Source organism: Coccinella septempunctata, chromosome 5 (genome assembly GCF_907165205.1).
Source record: "Coccinella septempunctata chromosome 5, icCocSept1.1, whole genome shotgun sequence".
Classification (NCBI taxonomy): Eukaryota; Metazoa; Arthropoda; class Insecta; order Coleoptera; family Coccinellidae; genus Coccinella; species Coccinella septempunctata.
The window spans coordinates 36,159,497-36,181,294 of NC_058193.1; the positions used below are offsets into that span (position 1 = coordinate 36,159,497).

The following is a 21,798-nucleotide window of genomic DNA, read 5'->3' on the forward strand; positions in this document are numbered from 1 at the left end:
AAGAGCTCCTTCAAGCCGAAAAAATTATGAGAAAATCCGTTATGATTGAATTTCCCTCACAGTGGAACTCTTCCTACTATTCCCTCTTTTATGAACGCCACACTATCATTGCTACAACCAAAAAAAAAACTTTTTCATCCAACGCCCCACAAAGCTATCCTATGCAATCAAAGCGATGCACGTACAGTGTCAACTAATTTCATCAGAGTGCTTTCAACAGAAGGCGCACACATCATCTAATCAATCCAGAAAAAAGTTGCGTTTTCAGAGCTCAGATGTGAGAGTGAAGTAAAAGAGAAATAGAGAAATGGTTATAGGTAGTCATAACAGGGATTGTTCTTACCTACCATGTGCAATCAGCTAATTGGATACTGTATACATTACGAACTGTATCAACTTCGAGTTTGATAGAGCATATTTTTCTTGAAATTGCTGACATCAAAGGGTTATCAACTCAGTTTAATTATTGTGACTGAATGTGTCAGCTAACAGATGTTTTTGATCTGGAGAGGGTTGAGGACTACCAAAGACACCTCATCAATTTGGTATAAAGAAGGTGACGGTTTTGAAACAATCTGTGAATGTGGATAAAGATTTTTTTATGATTGTCCCTGTAGTCGTATCTCGATCCCAATCCTGGTTCAAAATTAGCTATTTGTTGCTCGAAAATCACTCGATTAGCATTGTTCATGATGCCTCGCCTGTCTTCGAATCTTCAGAGGTCACGAAATATCAGTAAAGCTCTCGGTGGACCTTAAGACTCGCAAACAATTGGACTACGAATAACTTCAGAGTTACCTATTTATCGCTCGACTATCACTTGATTATATTATCAATGCTCATGATGCCTCGGATCTTCACAGATCACGGAATACGAGGATATATTGAATAATTTTTAGCCTACTATAGAACCAAACAAAATTTCAATGTCAAAATATTTTATTACTTCACATATTCTCCTCTTAATTGGGTACATTTATTACAGCGAACCTGCAACGTGTCTAGACCTTCCAAAAAAAATGTTTTTTTTTGCCCTGCAAATCAGACCTCCACAGCTTTTATTACCTCCTCGTTGGAAGAAAATTCACGACCATTTAAACTTTTTTTCAGTTGAGGACAAATATGATAGTCGGATGGAGCCTAATTTGGTGAATAAGGGGGGTGTTCTAGTAATTCAAACCCTAAATCACGAATTTTTTGCATGGCAACATGAGGTTTGTGTACATAGGCGTTGTCCTGCAAAAACTAAACACCTTTGGATAGCTTTCCTCGTCTTTTCTTTTTAATTTTTTCCCGTAGAGTGGTCTTCGGTTATTGTTCTACCCTTATCCAAAAAATCAATCATGAGTATTCCATGGCAATCCTAAAAAACTGAAGCAACAACTTTTCCAGCAGATTTTTGGACACGAAACTTCTTAGGTCTTGGGGAACCAGAGTGTAGCCAATCAATCGATTGTTGCTTTGTTTCTGGATCGTAGGAATGTACCCAAGTCTCATCCATAGTAACAATTCGGTTTAAGAAGTCTACATCGTTTTCAAATCGAGCACAGATCGAACGCGATGCTTCTACCCTTGCACGCTTTTGGTCAACATTCAAACATTTGGTGATCCATTTTTCTCATGTCCAAATTGACGTAACTATATGATGAACGCGTTTGTATGAAATATTCAGTGCTTTAGATATCCCAATTCGACAATTCGTCTGATAAAATCTAAATAAAATGTTTTTTATGGCTTTTCAACAGTCTCAAAGACTCACCCTGCATGTCTAACCTTTATCTATTCCAAATGCTCATAGCTGGAAAAAATGAAAATAAAATGAACGGAGATGAACAAAGATTCCCTTCAACGGTTCAAGAGATTTACGTTTTTATTTCCTAAACTAGAACATCCCTCTCTCTGGGTGTTGCAAAATGGCGAAAGCGCAAGTTTCTAACAGTCTCGTACCAAGAAAGAAACCACTTCCTATTACCGAATCTCACTCGAAAAATGCACAGTCCAAAGCTTAACTACTGCAATATTTATTTCGATGAATTCCGTGCCCGAAATCCCATCGCAAAACTGAACTGAAACTGCGAAGCTACGTCCGAGCAAGTTTCGTTAGATGGAAATTTCGTAGTTTCTCTGGTTCGCCAGAAAAACTTCATTACACAAGTCAAATAGTTAGGCCATCCATTTCGCGGAACAATGAATACCGAAAAATTATTCCCCCATCTCTCATATTACATGAATAGCACGTGTCCGAGGAAATGCATTATATTATATTAATAGCCGAATGGGTTGGGATTCTTCCCCATTTATCTCTTTCTATTATACATTCTGGACTGTAATAAAGGAATAATTCATTTTCTATTACTGGGCTTCATTAACTATTTTTGTCGTTTTAATGATGAATGAGGCGGTCAGACCATGGATGGAAGAGGCGAGTTTCATCGAAAAACATCTATAGAAGATGAAATGGTAATGTTTCCATGGATTCAATGTCTATCCTGTTACTGCACCAAGGGCCCGGTACTTTCAAGTACGAATAAATGAATTTATTCGATAAATAAGTCTTATTTTTAGGATAAGTAAAAATGCTGTATTTTCACTTTCAAATAGGGTTATTCATCGAATAAATCTGTCATAGAAACTTAATAATAAGAGTTTATTTGTCATAGATCGAATGTCGGTACGTCATTATTGGTAGAATTTTTTAGATTCTTGATGTATGGTTATTCTTCGTGTGATTTTCACGAAATATTTAGTTTCTAGTTGAAATTACGACAATTTCTACAATGCGGTGTCTTATTTTACATTAATCAGTGAAAAGTAGTATACCGTGCTTTCATAGAATTGTTATTCGTCAAATAATTTCATCTGAAACATAGACATATAGACATCTCTATGTCTATGATCTGAAAGCACCGAAATAAGGTGATGGGAAATTATTTGACAGATACTTATTCACATTTAATAAAATTTATTCGAAGGTGAAAGTACCGGGCCTAAATGGCCTCAGCTTTCAGATTAGTATTCCGAATATTAATAAATGAGTAACTGATTGAGATCAAATCGATAGAAATTCATAGTTTTCTGACTATGTTGTTTAAAAATCAAAGCTTACTGATATAAGGAATACATGGAAGAAAGGAGCAAAACTCTGGTTTCTTTGGACTATATCAGATCAGCCTACTTTTTCCAAATATTCATTATTATAATTCCCCACATGGTCACGTTCACTTTCCATTCTCCTTCCACTCCAATACCAACAATGGCCCATCCTCTCAACAGATCCGAATCAGAGTCAGAGTCGATGGCGGATTTTTAATGGATACTCCAGTTCAACGAGTCGACCTGAAGTCAGATCATTAATTCCGAGTATAGAGGAGTTGACGTGAGCCGGGCATAATGAAAACCCGAGATTTATCGTGCGAAGAACGGAAAACATTTATATTTTCTCCAATTATACGGCTACTTTTCTACGTCGGCTAAAAATGGAATCCGAATCATTTTTCATTAGAAGGATCTATCGCCCCGTCGCCGAGAGATGTTTTCCCAGAGATTACTCGATCCAGGACTGTTTCTACAGACTTGTTGTCTCGGAAAATGAAGAATTATGCCCACTGAGCCCCTCAGTTCGAGGGCGATTTTTTCTCGGTGGAAATTTCCAAACTAGGAGTTCATTTCGCATTTATATATAGGGGTATTTCGAGCGGAGAGAATTTTTCATGAAAATTGGATAAAATTCTTTTCGCTTCGAATTATGTCCAATCACGAGCACTGCAGTTTAATTCGCTTTGCTCCGGTGGATCGCACAAAGGTCAAATTGAAATATTATGATTAACCATCATACTTGAGTAATTTGATAGGTACAGATGTTTACAGTTCTCGCATGTGGCCCTTTTGATTCATTATTTCCAATTAAACCTCAGTAATCCAGAGAGAAAGAGTTTCTACCCCTCCTAAAATTTTCACCGTTCATAACATATCGATTTCACCTAAAAAACCGATCTTCCTACCGTTCAGAATTTTACTCTGAAAACTCTGAAAAATTGCCTTAAATACTCATTTATGGAAACCCAATTTGTAGACTTTGTAGACACTTTAAAAATTATTCTTGTAGCTCATCTCACTCTAAATCATACTCGTATAAAAAAGGCAATGTAAAAAAGTTGGTAGTATATTCGGAAACTTATCCGCATGAATTTTGCAGCTTATTCCATCGCAAGTTTTCAACTCCATGATATTATACCGAACTTTTTAGTGTGTAAGACTCGGAACTGCATTTCATTTGCATTTTCAACGAAAGACTCAATTTTCCTCTTAAAAACACACGAAAAGTTCAGAATTGGATAGCTATTGAACGAAGAACGGCAACATTGAATGAGTGGGATGAATATTTGAGCGATAGATACTTAGATGAGGGAGATATTTGTTCTATGAAGCTTCTTTCAGAACTTAAGCTAGTCAAAATTTCAAATTTGCTTTATAGATTGATCATGATAAGAAATTCATTGAAAATCCAGGCGTTTGCAGAGCTTATTCATGGGTTCTGTTGTCAGAGAACTGAAATCCTTTTTTTCTCAGCTGTAATTATATGCACTAATTGTTATGAAACATGGTCGATGAAAAAAAATCAAATTCAGCAAGAATCAAGCAGTGTGTGAGTCAAAATATGAAAGTTTCCCAGAAAAAAATGGGAAAACCTGATTCGAAATCAATTTCAAATACAAACTAGTATTTTCGCCAGTGAAATACAATATCCGATCAATTAGTCATGTAACCTGGTTAACGGCATGTATGAGTACAAAAAACTCTATTGACTGCGTCATAAATCTCCAAAAACAACCCTATTTTCAATGGTTGCAGAATGGCGAATGCGCCACATTCGGAGATCCTAGTAGTTCACCATTTTCCGAGATAAACCAACCTTTCCCGGCGCGCAGAGATATTTTGTTCGTGAGAATAATCAACATGCATTCTAATCATCTCAAAAATGTGGTCGATACAGGAAATCGCCCCAAAAATTGATGGGAAATCGAGGTCTAGATTGACAGATCCGAAGAAAGGTATGCAAAGCATGCGTCTGTTTCGCGCACTAACCGCCAGCCGGCAGCACTGTTCTCGCGCTTCCAGCATCGCTCGTTACCCTGGCAACCACTTGGTCTTAATTGAAAACCAACCTGATGACGAATCAATAACAAGAACCACGCCCATGTGATGGCATGCTCTTGGCACTGATCATGAACTATATTTAGATTTCGGAAATGCTTTTTTATGTGGTATTGGAGCAGGACATTTTAGGGTTTGTCGGTCACAAGGGAAATAGATAAATTTGTAGAAGTCCAGATGTTGGAGAATTTTATCGATGTTAATAGGTTGTGATTGAAGAATTCTATCCAGAGGGCAGTGTGTCTAATTGACTTGCATTGCCAGTCTACACAGAGTTTAAGATTTATACCTTTTCTATCGATAATTCATTTGAAAAATCCAAGAATTTCAGATTACTAAAAATACTTCTTTAACTGAATTGAAAAATTGTTCAACTCACTACCAACTGATGAGTACTCATCGGAGTATGATCTCCAACTGTTAAAAAGAAAAATAAACAGTTTACTACCATTTCTCTCAGTTTTTCCTTGATTTCAATCTCAGACGCTCAACGATTCCTCTCGAAAAATATTCTGGCGATATTTCAAACAGGATGAAATTCCCCCATTTCAGTTTTCTGTTATAGGGTTCAATATTTTTCTAGATTGTGACACTGCAACATCCCCCACGGTAGCAGAGAAACGATCTAGCGATTTAAAATTTTAACGAGGCAAACAGTTCACTTGGGGGGAGTCGATGTTCTTTTCTAGAAATGGGGTCCCGGCGACAATGTGAAATTTTCTCCCGAATGCTTAATAACCTGTCTCGTCTGACTTCGAAGCTCTTTGGCTAAAATACATCGTTATACTGTGAATGTAGTAGGTCTTTGAAGATATCCGTTTTGTATTTCTCAGACAGGAAGGGTATTTTACGGCAGGCAATTGGTTGCGAGATGAGGAGACGCTTAGCTGCTCACGTGACCAATTTTTCCGAATTTCGCAGATAATTAACAACGATAAAGAGTCGTTATTCCAAGAAAAACTACTGAAAATTTCTTCTGTGCCATGTTAAGAATCAAATAAACGAAATCTTTATGTATGAATGTGTTTTGCTTCATTTATCCCTGAACATTCTTTCTAAGAATTGAGATAAAGAGCTCCTTCAAGCCGAAAAAATTATGAGAAAATCCGTTATGATTGAATTTCCCTCACAGTGGAACTCTTCCTACTATTCCCTCTTTTATGAACACCACACTATCATTGCTACAACCAAAAAAAAAACTTTTTCATCCAACGCCCCACAAAGCTATCCTATGCAATCACAGCGATGCACGTACAGTGTCAACTAATTTCATCAGAGTGCTTCCAACAGAAGGCGCACACATCATCTAATCAATCCAGAAAAAAGTTGCGTTTTCAGAGCTCAGATGTGAGAGAGTGAAGTAAAAGAGAAATAGAGAAATGGTTATAGGTAGTCATAACAGGGATTGTTCTTACCTACCATGTGCAATCAGCTAATTGGATACTGTATACATTACGAACTGTATCAACTTCGAGTTTGATAGAGCATATTTTTCTTGAAATTGCTGGCATCAAAGGGTTATCAACTCAGTTTAATTATTGTGACTGAATGTGTCAGCTAACAGATGTTTTTGATCTGGAGAGGGTTGAGAACTACCAAAGACACCTCATTAATTTGGTACAAAGAATGTGGCAGTATTGAAACAATCTGTGAATGTGGATAACGATATTTTTGTGATTGTGTATATGAAAAATATTGTTGATACTATTCTTTAAGTAAGAGAGTGTTGTGTTTTGTTTGTTCTTACATAACTACTCAACCAGATGTAAAATTTTGATGAGGGTTTCAATGTAATGTAGAGAAGGTTGTCATGGAAAATGTATTCAATGAAAAGATGCTAATAAATATCAATTTATCATAAATAAGCCCTGACTGAGGCCGTTTAGAGGGATAGTATCGCACATCCCTGTATCTCTCATGCACCAGATATTGAGCTGATACTTGGGGCTATTCATTAAACGTCTAGAAATCGATCTGCCGTCTAGAATCAGATCGCCGAATCAGAATAGGCCATTCACATTTCATTTTCGTCATCCGTCGATTCTTGAAGGGAAGTTCAATAATTCCAAAGGAGTCGTTCGGATCCGAGAGGGACGTTGCTCGCTGACCTGAAGGCACAAAATACCCATTCATGCATAATGAAAGGGATTCTTCGCGACGTCTCAGATGGGAATGCAGGCAGGGGATCTGCAGAGATGGAATATCGTATGTTCACGTGTGGACACTCCGTTAGACATGCAATTTCGTCGTGGGAATTTTTTTCACGTGGATCTCCACGACCGGCTGGGTTTTTTGCGAGGACGATTCGTCGGTATTCATTCGAAGGGATATCTGCGAAGCTTCCTTCTTCACAAAGATTGGAAATTGGAGCATGGCTAGCTTTACGCCTCCGAAATTCTATGTGCGAATGCCAATGTCCAATTTTCACAGTTCCATTCGTTCATTGTCTAATTTTTCTATGAGGAAGTCATTGAATTTTTATTCAAGGATCGCTGCAGAAATTCATCAGTAATATTGGTCGAAAAAATCTTATAGAATGCCTTAAACTGCACATTCATTCTGAGTTTCAGAACATTTGTACTGTCAGTTTCATTTTAAAGTTGAGTCTATTTTGCACAAAAAGTAAAACTCATTACATCAACGTTGAATAAGAAACCATTCAGCAGCATGTTACTGTAGCCACCAATATGAAACGTTGTTTCATCGTATTTCCTGAACGTATCTTCAGTATCAAATGAGAAATATTAGATCAACGTATGTAAGACCGATTACCTTAGTTATCAATATAAAACGTTTCTTCATGGTGTTTCCTCAACTTATGTTCATTAAGAAGTAAGGAACGTCACATTAACGTTGTATTAGAAACTATGTAATAACCCTTTACCAGTATGTATTTATATCTAGTTAGCCCAGACCAGTTCCATGCATAAAAAAAAGTATTGCGTTACCATAGCAACGAACAATAACGCATTAGAAGTGTCGGTGTGAAGTTTGAGGTTAAAAAGTAAACCAGAGTTACGCAATAAATTAAAAGAAAGGAGATGTCCACCAAAATTGTAAAAATAGAAAAATTGGAGTATCGAGCCATCATCAAGTACCTCTATTTAAAAGGGTTAAGAGGTAAGCAGATTTACGAAGATGCTTATACCATTGGTGATCAATGCCCTTCTTATGCGACCGTGAAAAATTGGACTGCAAGCTTCAAAATTTTTCATTGAAGATGATGACCTATCGGAAAGGCCAGTTTCTGTGTCAGTCCCTGAAAATATCGATGCAGTTCATGACATGATTTTATCAGACCGTCGAATTGGGCTAAAACGGATGTCTGAAGCTCTGAATATTTCATAGGAACGCGTTCATTTATAGTTCACGTCAATTTGGACTTGAGAAAAATTGCTGCGAAATGGATCCCCAAATGTTTGAATGTTGACCAAAATTCGTGGAAGTGTAGAAGCATCGCGATCGATCTGTGCTCGATTTGAAAACAAAGTAGACTTCTTAAACCGAATTGTTACTATGGATGGGACTTGGGTACATTTCTACGATCCAGAAACAAAGCAACAATCGATGGAATGGTGACACTCTGGTTCTCGCAGATCTAAGAAGTTTCGTGTCCATAAATCTGGTGGGAAAGTTCTTGCTTCAGTTTTTTGGGATTGCCAACAATAACCGGAGAGTACTATTCAACATTACTGACCACTACACGCGAAAAAATTGAAGAGAAAGCTATCCAAAGGTATTTTGTTTTTGCAGGACAACGACCCTGCACACAAATCTCATGTGGCCATGCAGATAATTCGTGATTTAGGGTTTGAATTACTAGAACACCCCTCTTACTCTCTTATTCACCAAATTTGCCTCCATCCGACTATCATCTCTTTTCTCAACTGAAAAAAAGTTGAAAAGGTCGTAAATTTTCTTCCAACGAGAAGGTAATAAAAACTGTGGAGGTCTGGTTTGCAGAGCAAGAAGAAACATTTTTTTTTTAAAGCTCTAGAGACGTTGAAGGTGCGCTGTAATGAATGTATCCGATCAAGAGGAGGATATGTTGAGTAATAAAATATTTTGACATTGAAATTTTACTTGGTTCTATAGTAGGCTAAGAATTTTTCAATATATCCTTCTAGTTGTAAATAGAGGAAACCTATGGATGCTTAATAAACCGAAAACGTTGCAATATTTCACAGTTCTTTCATGCCGATTGGACCGTTCTTTCAGTCAGCATACCGTCTCCTCTCTTTTCATGCATTTCTCCAAGATCCGAAGCGTTGGACGCCCCTTAATGAAAGGATTAAGCCTTCAGCTTAATCCTTCAATAAGGAAAAGAACGAACCCGACGAAACGGGACCGAACCAATTTATCAGCGTGGCTGCGGTTCTTCCACGTCGAATTTTTAATGGAGACCGGTCGGTGTCGTGAGATCTGTTAATTGGCTTTTGGCTTATCTGACTTCACTCAACCGCCCCCGAGTCGGATAGGATTTCACAGCCCGGCTCAATCCGGAGATTCTGTCACTGCTCCTGATATCTCACCGTCTCGTACGGATGTGAATTGCGCGCCGGTAGATTTCAGAATAAGGACACATTTAATGGCTGGTGTTAAGGGTTGTTCGATAGTTTCGTTTTCAACTCTTATGACGTAACGTTTCTCATAGTCTCACGCTATAGCACGAGGATGAAACTGTAGAACAGGTCGAGCAGTTCAAATACTTGGGAAGCTTCATAAATACTAGGGCTAACATAGACACGGAAATACACAACCGTATCAATTCGGCATCACGGGCATTCTGGAAGCTAAAGGGCAGAGTGTTTCAAAATCACGACCTCAATCTGAAGACCAAGACAGCTGTTTACAAAGCAGTCGTCCTCCCAACGCTTTTTTACGGAAGCGAAACCTGGACGCCCTACAGGCGACATATTAAACAGCTTGGACAAACGCAACAACGTCATCTAAGACAGATAATGCACATCAGATGGTTCCACAAAGTTTCGAATGCAGAAGTCTTGCAACGCGCAAGTTGTACAACAATTGAGACTCAAGTAACGAGGGCCCGACTCAGATGGAGCGGCCACATTCTGAGGATACAAGACACAAGACTCCCCAAAATAGCTCTATATGGCGAATTCACTGAGGGAGCCCGGAAACCAGGAGGCCAGTATAAGCAGTTTAAGGATACACTACATCAATCCCTAAAATCAGTTAATGCCAATCTTAACTGGGAACAACTAGCGTTAGACAGGTCACAGTGGAGGTCTCTGGTCCACAGTTATAATGGAGACTCGAGAAGGATACAGCGGCGGCCAGATCTGGTTGGTGACTATCTATGCCCAGAGTGTGGAAGGATCTGTAGGCTACGGTTGGGTCTCTTCAGTCACAGGAGAGCACACAGTCGCAATTAGCCCTGTTCGCGCTTTTTTTCTTTTTTTTTTTTTTCTTTTCTTCTTCTTTTTTTTTGTGGACGAGGATATATTGAAAAATTCTTAGCCTACTATAGAGTGTTCGATTGACGTTGAATCACTGAAGGCAGTTTCGATACAAGATCCAAGAATGATGATGAAAACAGAACGCGGAACAGCTGATTCATCCCTTTTCTCCAAATCGCCTCTCCGCGTCTCCCCCATTCATATCGCGTATTCCGGGCGCAATTAAGCCTAAACCTGCTGCAATCCTTCAAGCCCAAACTAAACAGAACGCAGCTCACGTTCATCGCCGATAATTAAAACTCTAACCAGATGTGTTTTCTTTTCAGACCGGCAAGCACTTCCACAGAACCTCGCTGCTCATCAAGGCTTTCAACCACAAGTTCCGTCTCGATCTGGAGCTTAACACGTAAGTAAAACAGACTTTGTATTCATTAACCCCTTCCTTTTCGACGACATATAACCGCCGTATAACTTCAATCTCGGCTAATCTGTTCCGCCAGAAGACGGTCGTCTCACAGACAGAGTGACAGGATGATCTTCCGCAGTTTCATTAGGGGCGACAGAGCAGCACCGGATCTGGATCTCGACGCTAATGTATGGGAAAATGGAAAATGTTTGACGGCTGAGCCGGTTTCGACCTGTTGATGGGTGGGGTGGGGTGAGATGGCATGTGGTTGCTAACCACACGAAGCAGTGACGGTGGTTTTTGAGGCTGTAGGATAAATATTCAAAAAAGTGTTTAAATATGAACATTGAAGATGAGTTTCTGGCTTCTGGCAGCTGTTATTCGATCGACATTTCCAGTAGATAAGGAGATCGAACGATACATGTATTCAAGGCACACTGTATTGAAGCTGGAAAGACTGATTCTTCCAGCTGCACTGATTTTAATTTTCTGATCGAAAAGTGTACCAGAAAAACTTATTCTCTCCTTCACCAAACTGAATATTCGGTAGACCAACTCACTGAAAGATCTCGAAGATTATTCCTTAGTATGACGAAATTCCACCCAACCCCCACGTCTTTGATGATAATCAGTGAAACGCCTAGAAGCGAAACTGCTCCCAGCTTGAAACCCCAAATGCCAGCGCCAAATTCGCATTAATTCGAGCTGAAATCAAATCGCAATTCCAATCCACCCAAGTCTCTCAAACATTGACACCCCATGAAAAAGTCATGACGTCAATCCGGAACGTACTCCAAAACCGGCAACATTTCTGTGTCCCATTTCGCATAATCGAAAACGCTGAGGTGTGTGTGTGTAGTCCTTTGTGAGCGTACTATATCACTTCGCGCACTAAATTGAGAAATGTAATTACGCGGTAAACTTTCCCGAGGGCTGGTTTGAGATGGTGTAGTGTTCCTTATGCGTATGTTTGAAACTCGATTTCATTGAAACCATGAGATGGCACTATTCGGTTGGGTAAAAACTGAACGCACAAATGAGAAAATACGAAGAGGAACAAATTTGATTCTTTCTAATCAACGAACTGGCATCGATAGGCTCGAGTGGCTTTCAGGTAGAAATGCTTGCAACCCAAAGGTGTGAAGATATGGTATCAAGGATGCGATACAGTGATCCACTATGATAGTGATACGGTGCTATCAAAGCATTGAACTCCGATGTCATCGACTCAGCGTAAGAGCAACCACATCATACTTGTAAGTAGGAGGCCAACAGACTCGCCAGAAAAGTACAAAAGCCCAGAGCATTTCTGTGGTATAGGAAAATGCACCTATAAGAAAGGGTTTCTGTAGAAGAAATAAACCAAAAGAGTAACACTCTGGAGGAAGCTTCCAGGAATGGGTCATTTCTTTGGGATTTTGAAACTGCAAGATCCAAGAAGTATTCGGGGCTGAGTAAGAACAAGTTAAGCATTCTCACTGGCTTCCTCATAGGACATTGTCTTCTTAGGAAACATATGATGAAAATGGGTTTACCAGAAACTGAAGAGTGTAGGTTCTGTGGAGAAGGGGAGTAATGAGGTTTTAGTCTCCTTGAAGCCCCCTCAGATACTGGAGTCTATTGGAACTCTGCAGCTGGAGGCAAGAGGTAGATGTTGCGCAGTTGGCAGAACAGCTCTTATAAGGGTACAATAGACCTTAAGGTCGCAGTGGAATGTAACTCCTTTACAGAACGAAGACTTCCTTGGGTTCCTATGAAGAGTAGGGTAGAGAATAAAAGATCTAGATGGTGGCAGTTTCCGAAGGCTAACTGAGAATCTGGCCCAGAACCTTTCTGTGGTATAGTAAATGCACCTATCCGAAAAAGTTTCCTGAGAAGAAGGAAGTCGAAACAGAAATATTCTATGGTGGAATCTTCCAGGGATGGATCCCTCAGAATCTTCAAGTTGCAAGGTCCGAAATGTATCTGGATATCAGTAAAAACAAGTTACAATCTCCTCACCTGCTTTCTTACAGGACATTATCTCCTCAGGAAGCATCTGTTGAGGAAGGATTCATCAGAAACTGACGTATGTACAATCTGTGGTGAAGAGTTGGAAACTCATTTGGTTTCCTGAGAAGAAGGAAGTTGAAACAGAAATATTCTATGGTGGAATCTTCCAGGGATGGATCCCTCAGAATCTTCAAGTTGCAAGGTCCGAAATGTATCTGGATATCAGTAAAAACAAGTTACAATCTCCTCACCTGCTTTCTTACAGGACATTATCTCCTCAGGAAGCATCTGTTGAGGAAGGATTCATCAGAAACTGACGTATGTACAATCTGTGGTGAAGAGTTGGAAACTCATTTGGTTTCCTGAGAAGAAGGAAGTTGAAACAGAAATATTCTATGGTGGAATCTTCCAGGGATGGATCCCTCAGAATCTTCAAGTTGCAAGGTCCGAAATGTATCTGGATATCAGTAAAAACAAGTTACAATCTCCTCACCTGCTTTCTTACAGGACATTATCTCCTCAGGAAGCATCTGTTGAGGAAGGATTCATCAGAAACTGACGTATGTACAATCTGTGGTGAAGAGTTGGAAACTCATTTGGTTTCCTGAGAAGAAGGAAGTTGAAACAGAAATATTCTATGGTGGAATCTTCCAGGGATGGATCCCTCAGAATCTTCAAGTTGCAAGGTCCGAAATGTATCTGGATATCAGTAAAAACAAGTTACAATCTCCTCACCTGCTTTCTTACAGGACATTATCTCCTCAGGAAGCATCTGTTGAGGAAGGATTCATCAGAAACTGACGTATGTACAATCTGTGGTGAAGAGTTGGAAACTCATTTGGTTTCCTGAGAAGAAGGAAGTTGAAACAGAAATATTCTATGGTGGAATCTTCCAGGGATGGATCCCTCAGAATCTTCAAGTTGCAAGGTCCGAAATGTATCTGGATATCAGTAAAAACAAGTTACAATCTCCTCACCTGCTTTCTTACAGGACATTATCTCCTCAGGAAGCATCTGTTGAGGAAGGATTCATCAGAAACTGACGTATGTACAATCTGTGGTGAAGAGTTGGAAACTCATTTGGTTTCCTGAGAAGAAGGAAGTCGAAACAGAAATATTCTATGGTGGAATCTTCCAGGGATGGATCCCTCAGAATCTTCAAGTTGCAAGGTCCGAAATGTATCTGGATATCAGTAAAAACAAGTTACAATCTCCTCACCTGCTTTCTTACAGGACATTATCTCCTCAGGAAGCATCTGTTGAGGAAGGATTCATCAGAAACTGACGTATGTACAATCTGTGGTGAAGAGTTGGAAACTCATTTGGTTTCCTGAGAAGAAGGAAGTCGAAACAGAAATATTCTATGGTGGAATCTTCCAGGGATGGATCCCTCAGAATCTTCAAGTTGCAAGGTCCGAAATGTATCTGGATATCAGTAAAAACAAGTTACAATCTCCTCACCTGCTTTCTTACAGGACATTATCTCCTCAGGAAGCATCTGTTGAGGAAGGATTCATCAGAAACTGACGTATGTACAATCTGTGGTGAAGAGTTGGAAACTCATTTGGTTTCCTGAGAAGAAGGAAGTTGAAACAGAAATATTCTATGGTGGAATCTTCCAGGGATGGATCCCTCAGAATCTTCAAGTTGCAAGGTCCGAAATGTATCTGGATATCAGTAAAAACAAGTTACAATCTCCTCACCTGCTTTCTTACAGGACATTATCTCCTCAGGAAGCATCTGTTGAGGAAGGATTCATCAGAAACTGACGTATGTACAATCTGTGGTGAAGAGTTGGAAACTCATTTGGTTTCCTGAGAAGAAGGAAGTCGAAACAGAAATATTCTATGGTGGAATCTTCCAGGGATGGATCCCTCAGAATCTTCAAGTTGCAAGGTCCGAAATGTATCTGGATATCAGTAAAAACAAGTTACAATCTCCTCACCTGCTTTCTTACAGGACATTATCTCCTCAGGAAGCATCTGTTGAGGAAGGATTCATCAGAAACTGACGTATGTACAATCTGTGGTGAAGAGTTGGAAACTCATTTGGTTTCCTGAGAAGAAGGAAGTCGAAACAGAAATATTCTATGGTGGAATCTTCCAGGGATGGATCCCTCAGAATCTTCAAGTTGCAAGGTCCGAAATGTATCTGGATATCAGTAAAAACAAGTTACAATCTCCTCACCTGCTTTCTTACAGGACATTATCTCCTCAGGAAGCATCTGTTGAGGAAGGATTCATCAGAAACTGACGTATGTACAATCTGTGGTGAAGAGTTGGAAACTCATTTGGTTTCCTGAGAAGAAGGAAGTCGAAACAGAAATATTCTATGGTGGAATCTTCCAGGGATGGATCCCTCAGAATCTTCAAGTTGCAAGGTCCGAAATGTATCTGGATATCAGTAAAAACAAGTTACAATCTCCTCACCTGCTTTCTTACAGGACATTATCTCCTCAGGAAGCATCTGTTGAGGAAGGATTCATCAGAAACTGACGTATGTACAATCTGTGGTGAAGAGTTGGAAACTCATTTGGTTTCCTGAGAAGAAGGAAGTCGAAACAGAAATATTCTATGGTGGAATCTTCCAGGGATGGATCCCTCAGAATCTTCAAGTTGCAAGGTCCGAAATGTATCTGGATATCAGTAAAAACAAGTTACAATCTCCTCACCTGCTTTCTTACAGGACATTATCTCCTCAGGAAGCATCTGTTGAGGAAGGATTCATCAGAAACTGACGTATGTACAATCTGTGGTGAAGAGTTGGAAACTCATTTGGTTTCCTGAGAAGAAGGAAGTTGAAACAGAAATATTCTATGGTGGAATCTTCCAGGGATGGATCCCTCAGAATCTTCAAGTTGCAAGGTCCGAAATGTATCTGGATATCAGTAAAAACAAGTTACAATCTCCTCACCTGCTTTCTTACAGGACATTATCTCCTCAGGAAGCATCTGTTGAGGAAGGATTCATCAGAAACTGACGTATGTACAATCTGTGGTGAAGAGTTGGAAACTCATTTGGTTTCCTGAGAAGAAGGAAGTCGAAACAGAAATATTCTATGGTGGAATCTTCCAGGGATGGATCCCTCAGAATCTTCAAGTTGCAAGGTCCGAAATGTATCTGGATATCAGTAAAAACAAGTTACAATCTCCTCACCTGCTTTCTTACAGGACATTATCTCCTCAGGAAGCATCTGTTGAGGAAGGATTCATCAGAAACTGACGTATGTACAATCTGTGGTGAAGAGTTGGAAACTCATTTGGTTTCCTGAGAAGAAGGAAGTTGAAACAGAAATATTCTATGGTGGAATCTTCCAGGGATGGATCCCTCAGAATCTTCAAGTTGCAAGGTCCGAAATGTATCTGGATATCAGTAAAAACAAGTTACAATCTCCTCACCTGCTTTCTTACAGGACATTATCTCCTCAGGAAGCATCTGTTGAGGAAGGATTCATCAGAAACTGACGTATGTACAATCTGTGGTGAAGAGTTGGAAACTCATTTGGTTTCCTGAGAAGAAGGAAGTCGAAACAGAAATATTCTATGGTGGAATCTTCCAGGGATGGATCCCTCAGAATCTTCAAGTTGCAAGGTCCGAAATGTATCTGGATATCAGTAAAAACAAGTTACAATCTCCTCACCTGCTTTCTTACAGGACATTATCTCCTCAGGAAGCATCTGTTGAGGAAGGATTCATCAGAAACTGACGTATGTACAATCTGTGGTGAAGAGTTGGAAACTCATTTGGTTTCCTGAGAAGAAGGAAGTCGAAACAGAAATATTCTATGGTGGAATCTTCCAGGGATGGATCCCTCAGAATCTTCAAGTTGCAAGGTCCGAAATGTATCTGGATATCAGTAAAAACAAGTTACAATCTCCTCACCTGCTTTCTTACAGGACATTATCTCCTCAGGAAGCATCTGTTGAGGAAGGATTCATCAGAAACTGACGTATGTACAATCTGTGGTGAAGAGTTGGAAACTCATTTGGTTTCCTGAGAAGAAGGAAGTCGAAACAGAAATATTCTATGGTGGAATCTTCCAGGGATGGATCCCTCAGAATCTTCAAGTTGCAAGGTCCGAAATGTATCTGGATATCAGTAAAAACAAGTTACAATCTCCTCACCTGCTTTCTTACAGGACATTATCTCCTCAGGAAGCATCTGTTGAGGAAGGATTCATCAGAAACTGACGTATGTACAATCTGTGGTGAAGAGTTGGAAACTCATTTGGTTTCCTGAGAAGAAGGAAGTCGAAACAGAAATATTCTATGGTGGAATCTTCCAGGGATGGATCCCTCAGAATCTTCAAGTTGCAAGGTCCGAAATGTATCTGGATATCAGTAAAAACAAGTTACAATCTCCTCACCTGCTTTCTTACAGGACATTATCTCCTCAGGAAGCATCTGTTGAGGAAGGATTCATCAGAAACTGACGTATGTACAATCTGTGGTGAAGAGTTGGAAACTCATTTGGTTTCCTGAGAAGAAGGAAGTCGAAACAGAAATATTCTATGGTGGAATCTTCCAGGGATGGATCCCTCAGAATCTTCAAGTTGCAAGGTCCGAAATGTATCTGGATATCAGTAAAAACAAGTTACAATCTCCTCACCTGCTTTCTTACAGGACATTATCTCCTCAGGAAGCATCTGTTGAGGAAGGATTCATCAGAAACTGACGTATGTACAATCTGTGGTGAAGAGTTGGAAACTCATTTGGTTTCCTGAGAAGAAGGAAGTCGAAACAGAAATATTCTATGGTGGAATCTTCCAGGGATGGATCCCTCAGAATCTTCAAGTTGCAAGGTCCGAAATGTATCTGGATATCAGTAAAAACAAGTTACAATCTCCTCACCTGCTTTCTTACAGGACATTATCTCCTCAGGAAGCATCTGTTGAGGAAGGATTCATCAGAAACTGACGTATGTACAATCTGTGGTGAAGAGTTGGAAACTCATTTGGTTTCCTGAGAAGAAGGAAGTCGAAACAGAAATATTCTATGGTGGAATCTTCCAGGGATGGATCCCTCAGAATCTTCAAGTTGCAAGGTCCGAAATGTATCTGGATATCAGTAAAAACAAGTTACAATCTCCTCACCTGCTTTCTTACAGGACATTATCTCCTCAGGAAGCATCTGTTGAGGAAGGATTCATCAGAAACTGACGTATGTACAATCTGTGGTGAAGAGTTGGAAACTCATTTGGTTTCCTGAGAAGAAGGAAGTCGAAACAGAAATATTCTATGGTGGAATCTTCCAGGGATGGATCCCTCAGAATCTTCAAGTTGCAAGGTCCGAAATGTATCTGGATATCAGTAAAAACAAGTTACAATCTCCTCACCTGCTTTCTTACAGGACATTATCTCCTCAGGAAGCATCTGTTGAGGAAGGATTCATCAGAAACTGACGTATGTACAATCTGTGGTGAAGAGTTGGAAACTCATTTGGTTTCCTGAGAAGAAGGAAGTCGAAACAGAAATATTCTATGGTGGAATCTTCCAGGGATGGATCCCTCAGAATCTTCAAGTTGCAAGGTCCGAAATGTATCTGGATATCAGTAAAAACAAGTTACAATCTCCTCACCTGCTTTCTTACAGGACATTATCTCCTCAGGAAGCATCTGTTGAGGAAGGATTCATCAGAAACTGACGTATGTACAATCTGTGGTGAAGAGTTGGAAACTCATTTGGTTTCCTGAGAAGAAGGAAGTTGAAACAGAAATATTCTATGGTGGAATCTTCCAGGGATGGATCCCTCAGAATCTTCAAGTTGCAAGGTCCGAAATGTATCTGGATATCAGTAAAAACAAGTTACAATCTCCTCACCTGCTTTCTTACAGGACATTATCTCCTCAGGAAGCATCTGTTGAGGAAGGATTCATCAGAAACTGACGTATGTACAATCTGTGGTGAAGAGTTGGAAACTCATTTGGTTTCCTGAGAAGAAGGAAGTCGAAACAGAAATATTCTATGGTGGAATCTTCCAGGGATGGATCCCTCAGAATCTTCAAGTTGCAAGGTCCGAAATGTATCTGGATATCAGTAAAAACAAGTTACAATCTCCTCACCTGCTTTCTTACAGGACATTATCTCCTCAGGAAGCATCTGTTGAGGAAGGATTCATCAGAAACTGACGTATGTACAATCTGTGGTGAAGAGTTGGAAACTCATTTGGTTTCCTGAGAAGAAGGAAGTTGAAACAGAAATATTCTATGGTGGAATCTTCCAGGGATGGATCCCTCAGAATCTTCAAGTTGCAAGGTCCGAAATGTATCTGGATATCAGTAAAAACAAGTTACAATCTCCTCACCTGCTTTCTTACAGGACATTATCTCCTCAGGAAGCATCTGTTGAGGAAGGATTCATCAGAAACTGACGTATGTACAATCTGTGGTGAAGAGTTGGAAACTCATTTGGTTTCCTGAGAAGAAGGAAGTCGAAACAGAAATATTCTATGGTGGAATCTTCCAGGGATGGATCCCTCAGAATCTTCAAGTTGCAAGGTCCGAAATGTATCTGGATATCAGTAAAAACAAGTTACAATCTCCTCACCTGCTTTCTTACAGGACATTATCTCCTCAGGAAGCATCTGTTGAGGAAGGATTCATCAGAAACTGACGTATGTACAATCTGTGGTGAAGAGTTGGAAACTCATTTGGTTTCCTGAGAAGAAGGAAGTCGAAACAGAAATATTCTATGGTGGAATCTTCCAGGGATGGATCCCTCAGAATCTTCAAGTTGCAAGGTCCGAAATGTATCTGGATATCAGTAAAAACAAGTTACAATCTCCTCACCTGCTTTCTTACAGGACATTATCTCCTCAGGAAGCATCTGTTGAGGAAGGATTCATCAGAAACTGACGTATGTACAATCTGTGGTGAAGAGTTGGAAACTCATTTGGTTTCCTGAGAAGAAGGAAGTCGAAACAGAAATATTCTATGGTGGAATCTTCCAGGGATGGATCCCTCAGAATCTTCAAGTTGCAAGGTCCGAAATGTATCTGGATATCAGTAAAAACAAGTTACAATCTCCTCACCTGCTTTCTTACAGGACATTATCTCCTCAGGAAGCATCTGTTGAGGAAGGATTCATCAGAAACTGACGTATGTACAATCTGTGGTGAAGAGTTGGAAACTCATTTGGTTTCCTGAGAAGAAGGAAGTTGAAACAGAAATATTCTATGGTGGAATCTTCCAGGGATGGATCCCTCAGAATCTTCAAGTTGCAAGGTCCGAAATGTATCTGGATATCAGTAAAAACAAGTTACAATCTCCTCACCTGCTTTCTTACAGGACATTATCTCCTCAGGAAGCATCTGTTGAGGAAGGATTCATCAGAAACTGACGTATGTACAATCTGTGGTGAAGAGTTGGAAACTCATTTGGTTTCCTGAGAAGAAGGAAGTCGAAACAGAAATATTCTATGGTGGAATCTTCCAGGGATGGATCCCTCAGAATCTTCAAGTTGCAAGGTCCGAAATGTATCTGGATATCAGTAAAAACAAGTTACAATCTCCTCACCTGCTTTCTTACAGGACATTATCTCCTCAGGAAGCATCTGTTGAGGAAGGATTCATCAGAAACTGACGTATGTACAATCTGTGGTGAAGAGTTGGAAACTCATTTGGTTTCCTGAGAAGAAGGAAGTTGAAACAGAAATATTCTATGGTGGAATCTTCCAGGGATGGATCCCTCAGAATCTTCAAGTTGCAAGGTCCGAAATGTATCTGGATATCAGTAAAAACAAGTTACAATCTCCTCACCTGCTTTCTTACAGGACATTATCTCCTCAGGAAGCATCTGTTGAGGAAGGATTCATCAGAAACTGACGTATGTACAATCTGTGGTGAAGAGTTGGAAACTCATTTGGTTTCCTGAGAAGAAGGAAGTCGAAACAGAAATATTCTATGGTGGAATCTTCCAGGGATGGATCCCTCAGAATCTTCAAGTTGCAAGGTCCGAAATGTATCTGGATATCAGTAAAAACAAGTTACAATCTCCTCACCTGCTTTCTTACAGGACATTATCTCCTCAGGAAGCATCTGTTGAGGAAGGATTCATCAGAAACTGACGTATGTACAATCTGTGGTGAAGAGTTGGAAACTCATTTGGTTTCCTGAGAAGAAGGAAGTTGAAACAGAAATATTCTATGGTGGAATCTTCCAGGGATGGATCCCTCAGAATCTTCAAGTTGCAAGGTCCGAAATGTATCTGGATATCAGTAAAAACAAGTTACAATCTCCTCACCTGCTTTCTTACAGGACATTATCTCCTCAGGAAGCATCTGTTGAGGAAGGATTCATCAGAAACTGACGTATGTACAATCTGTGGTGAAGAGTTGGAAACTCATTTGGTTTCCTGAGAAGAAGGAAGTCGAAACAGAAATATTCTATGGTGGAATCTTCCAGGGATGGATCCCTCAGAATCTTCAAGTTGCAAGGTCCGAAATGTATCTGGATATCAGTAAAAACAAGTTACAATCTCCTCACCTGCTTTCTTACAGGACATTATCTCCTCAGGAAGCATCTGTTGAGGAAGGATTCATCAGAAACTGACGTATGTACAATCTGTGGTGAAGAGTTGGAAACTCATTTGGTTTCCTGAGAAGAAGGAAGTTGAAACAGAAATATTCTATGGTGGAATCTTCCAGGGATGGATCCCTCAGAATCTTCAAGTTGCAAGGTCCGAAATGTATCTGGATATCAGTAAAAACAAGTTACAATCTCCTCACCTGCTTTCTTACAGGACATTATCTCCTCAGGAAGCATCTGTTGAGGAAGGATTCATCAGAAACTGACGTATGTACAATCTGTGGTGAAGAGTTGGAAACTCA

General features: G+C 39.8%; 1 protein-coding gene across 9 annotated transcripts in view; it reads left to right on the forward strand.

The window, feature by feature from the left end:
* Positions 1-21,798, forward strand: part of LOC123313101 (disintegrin and metalloproteinase domain-containing protein 11) — a 357,012-nt gene that overhangs the window by 279,214 nt on the left and 56,000 nt on the right. For all 9 annotated transcript variants that reach the window (XM_044897820.1, XM_044897828.1, XM_044897825.1 and 6 more), the window contains exon 5: positions 10,904-10,983. In XM_044897820.1, coding sequence (XP_044753755.1) covers positions 10,904-10,983 — 80 coding nt within the window. The remainder of the gene's footprint in view (positions 1-10,903; positions 10,984-21,798) is intronic.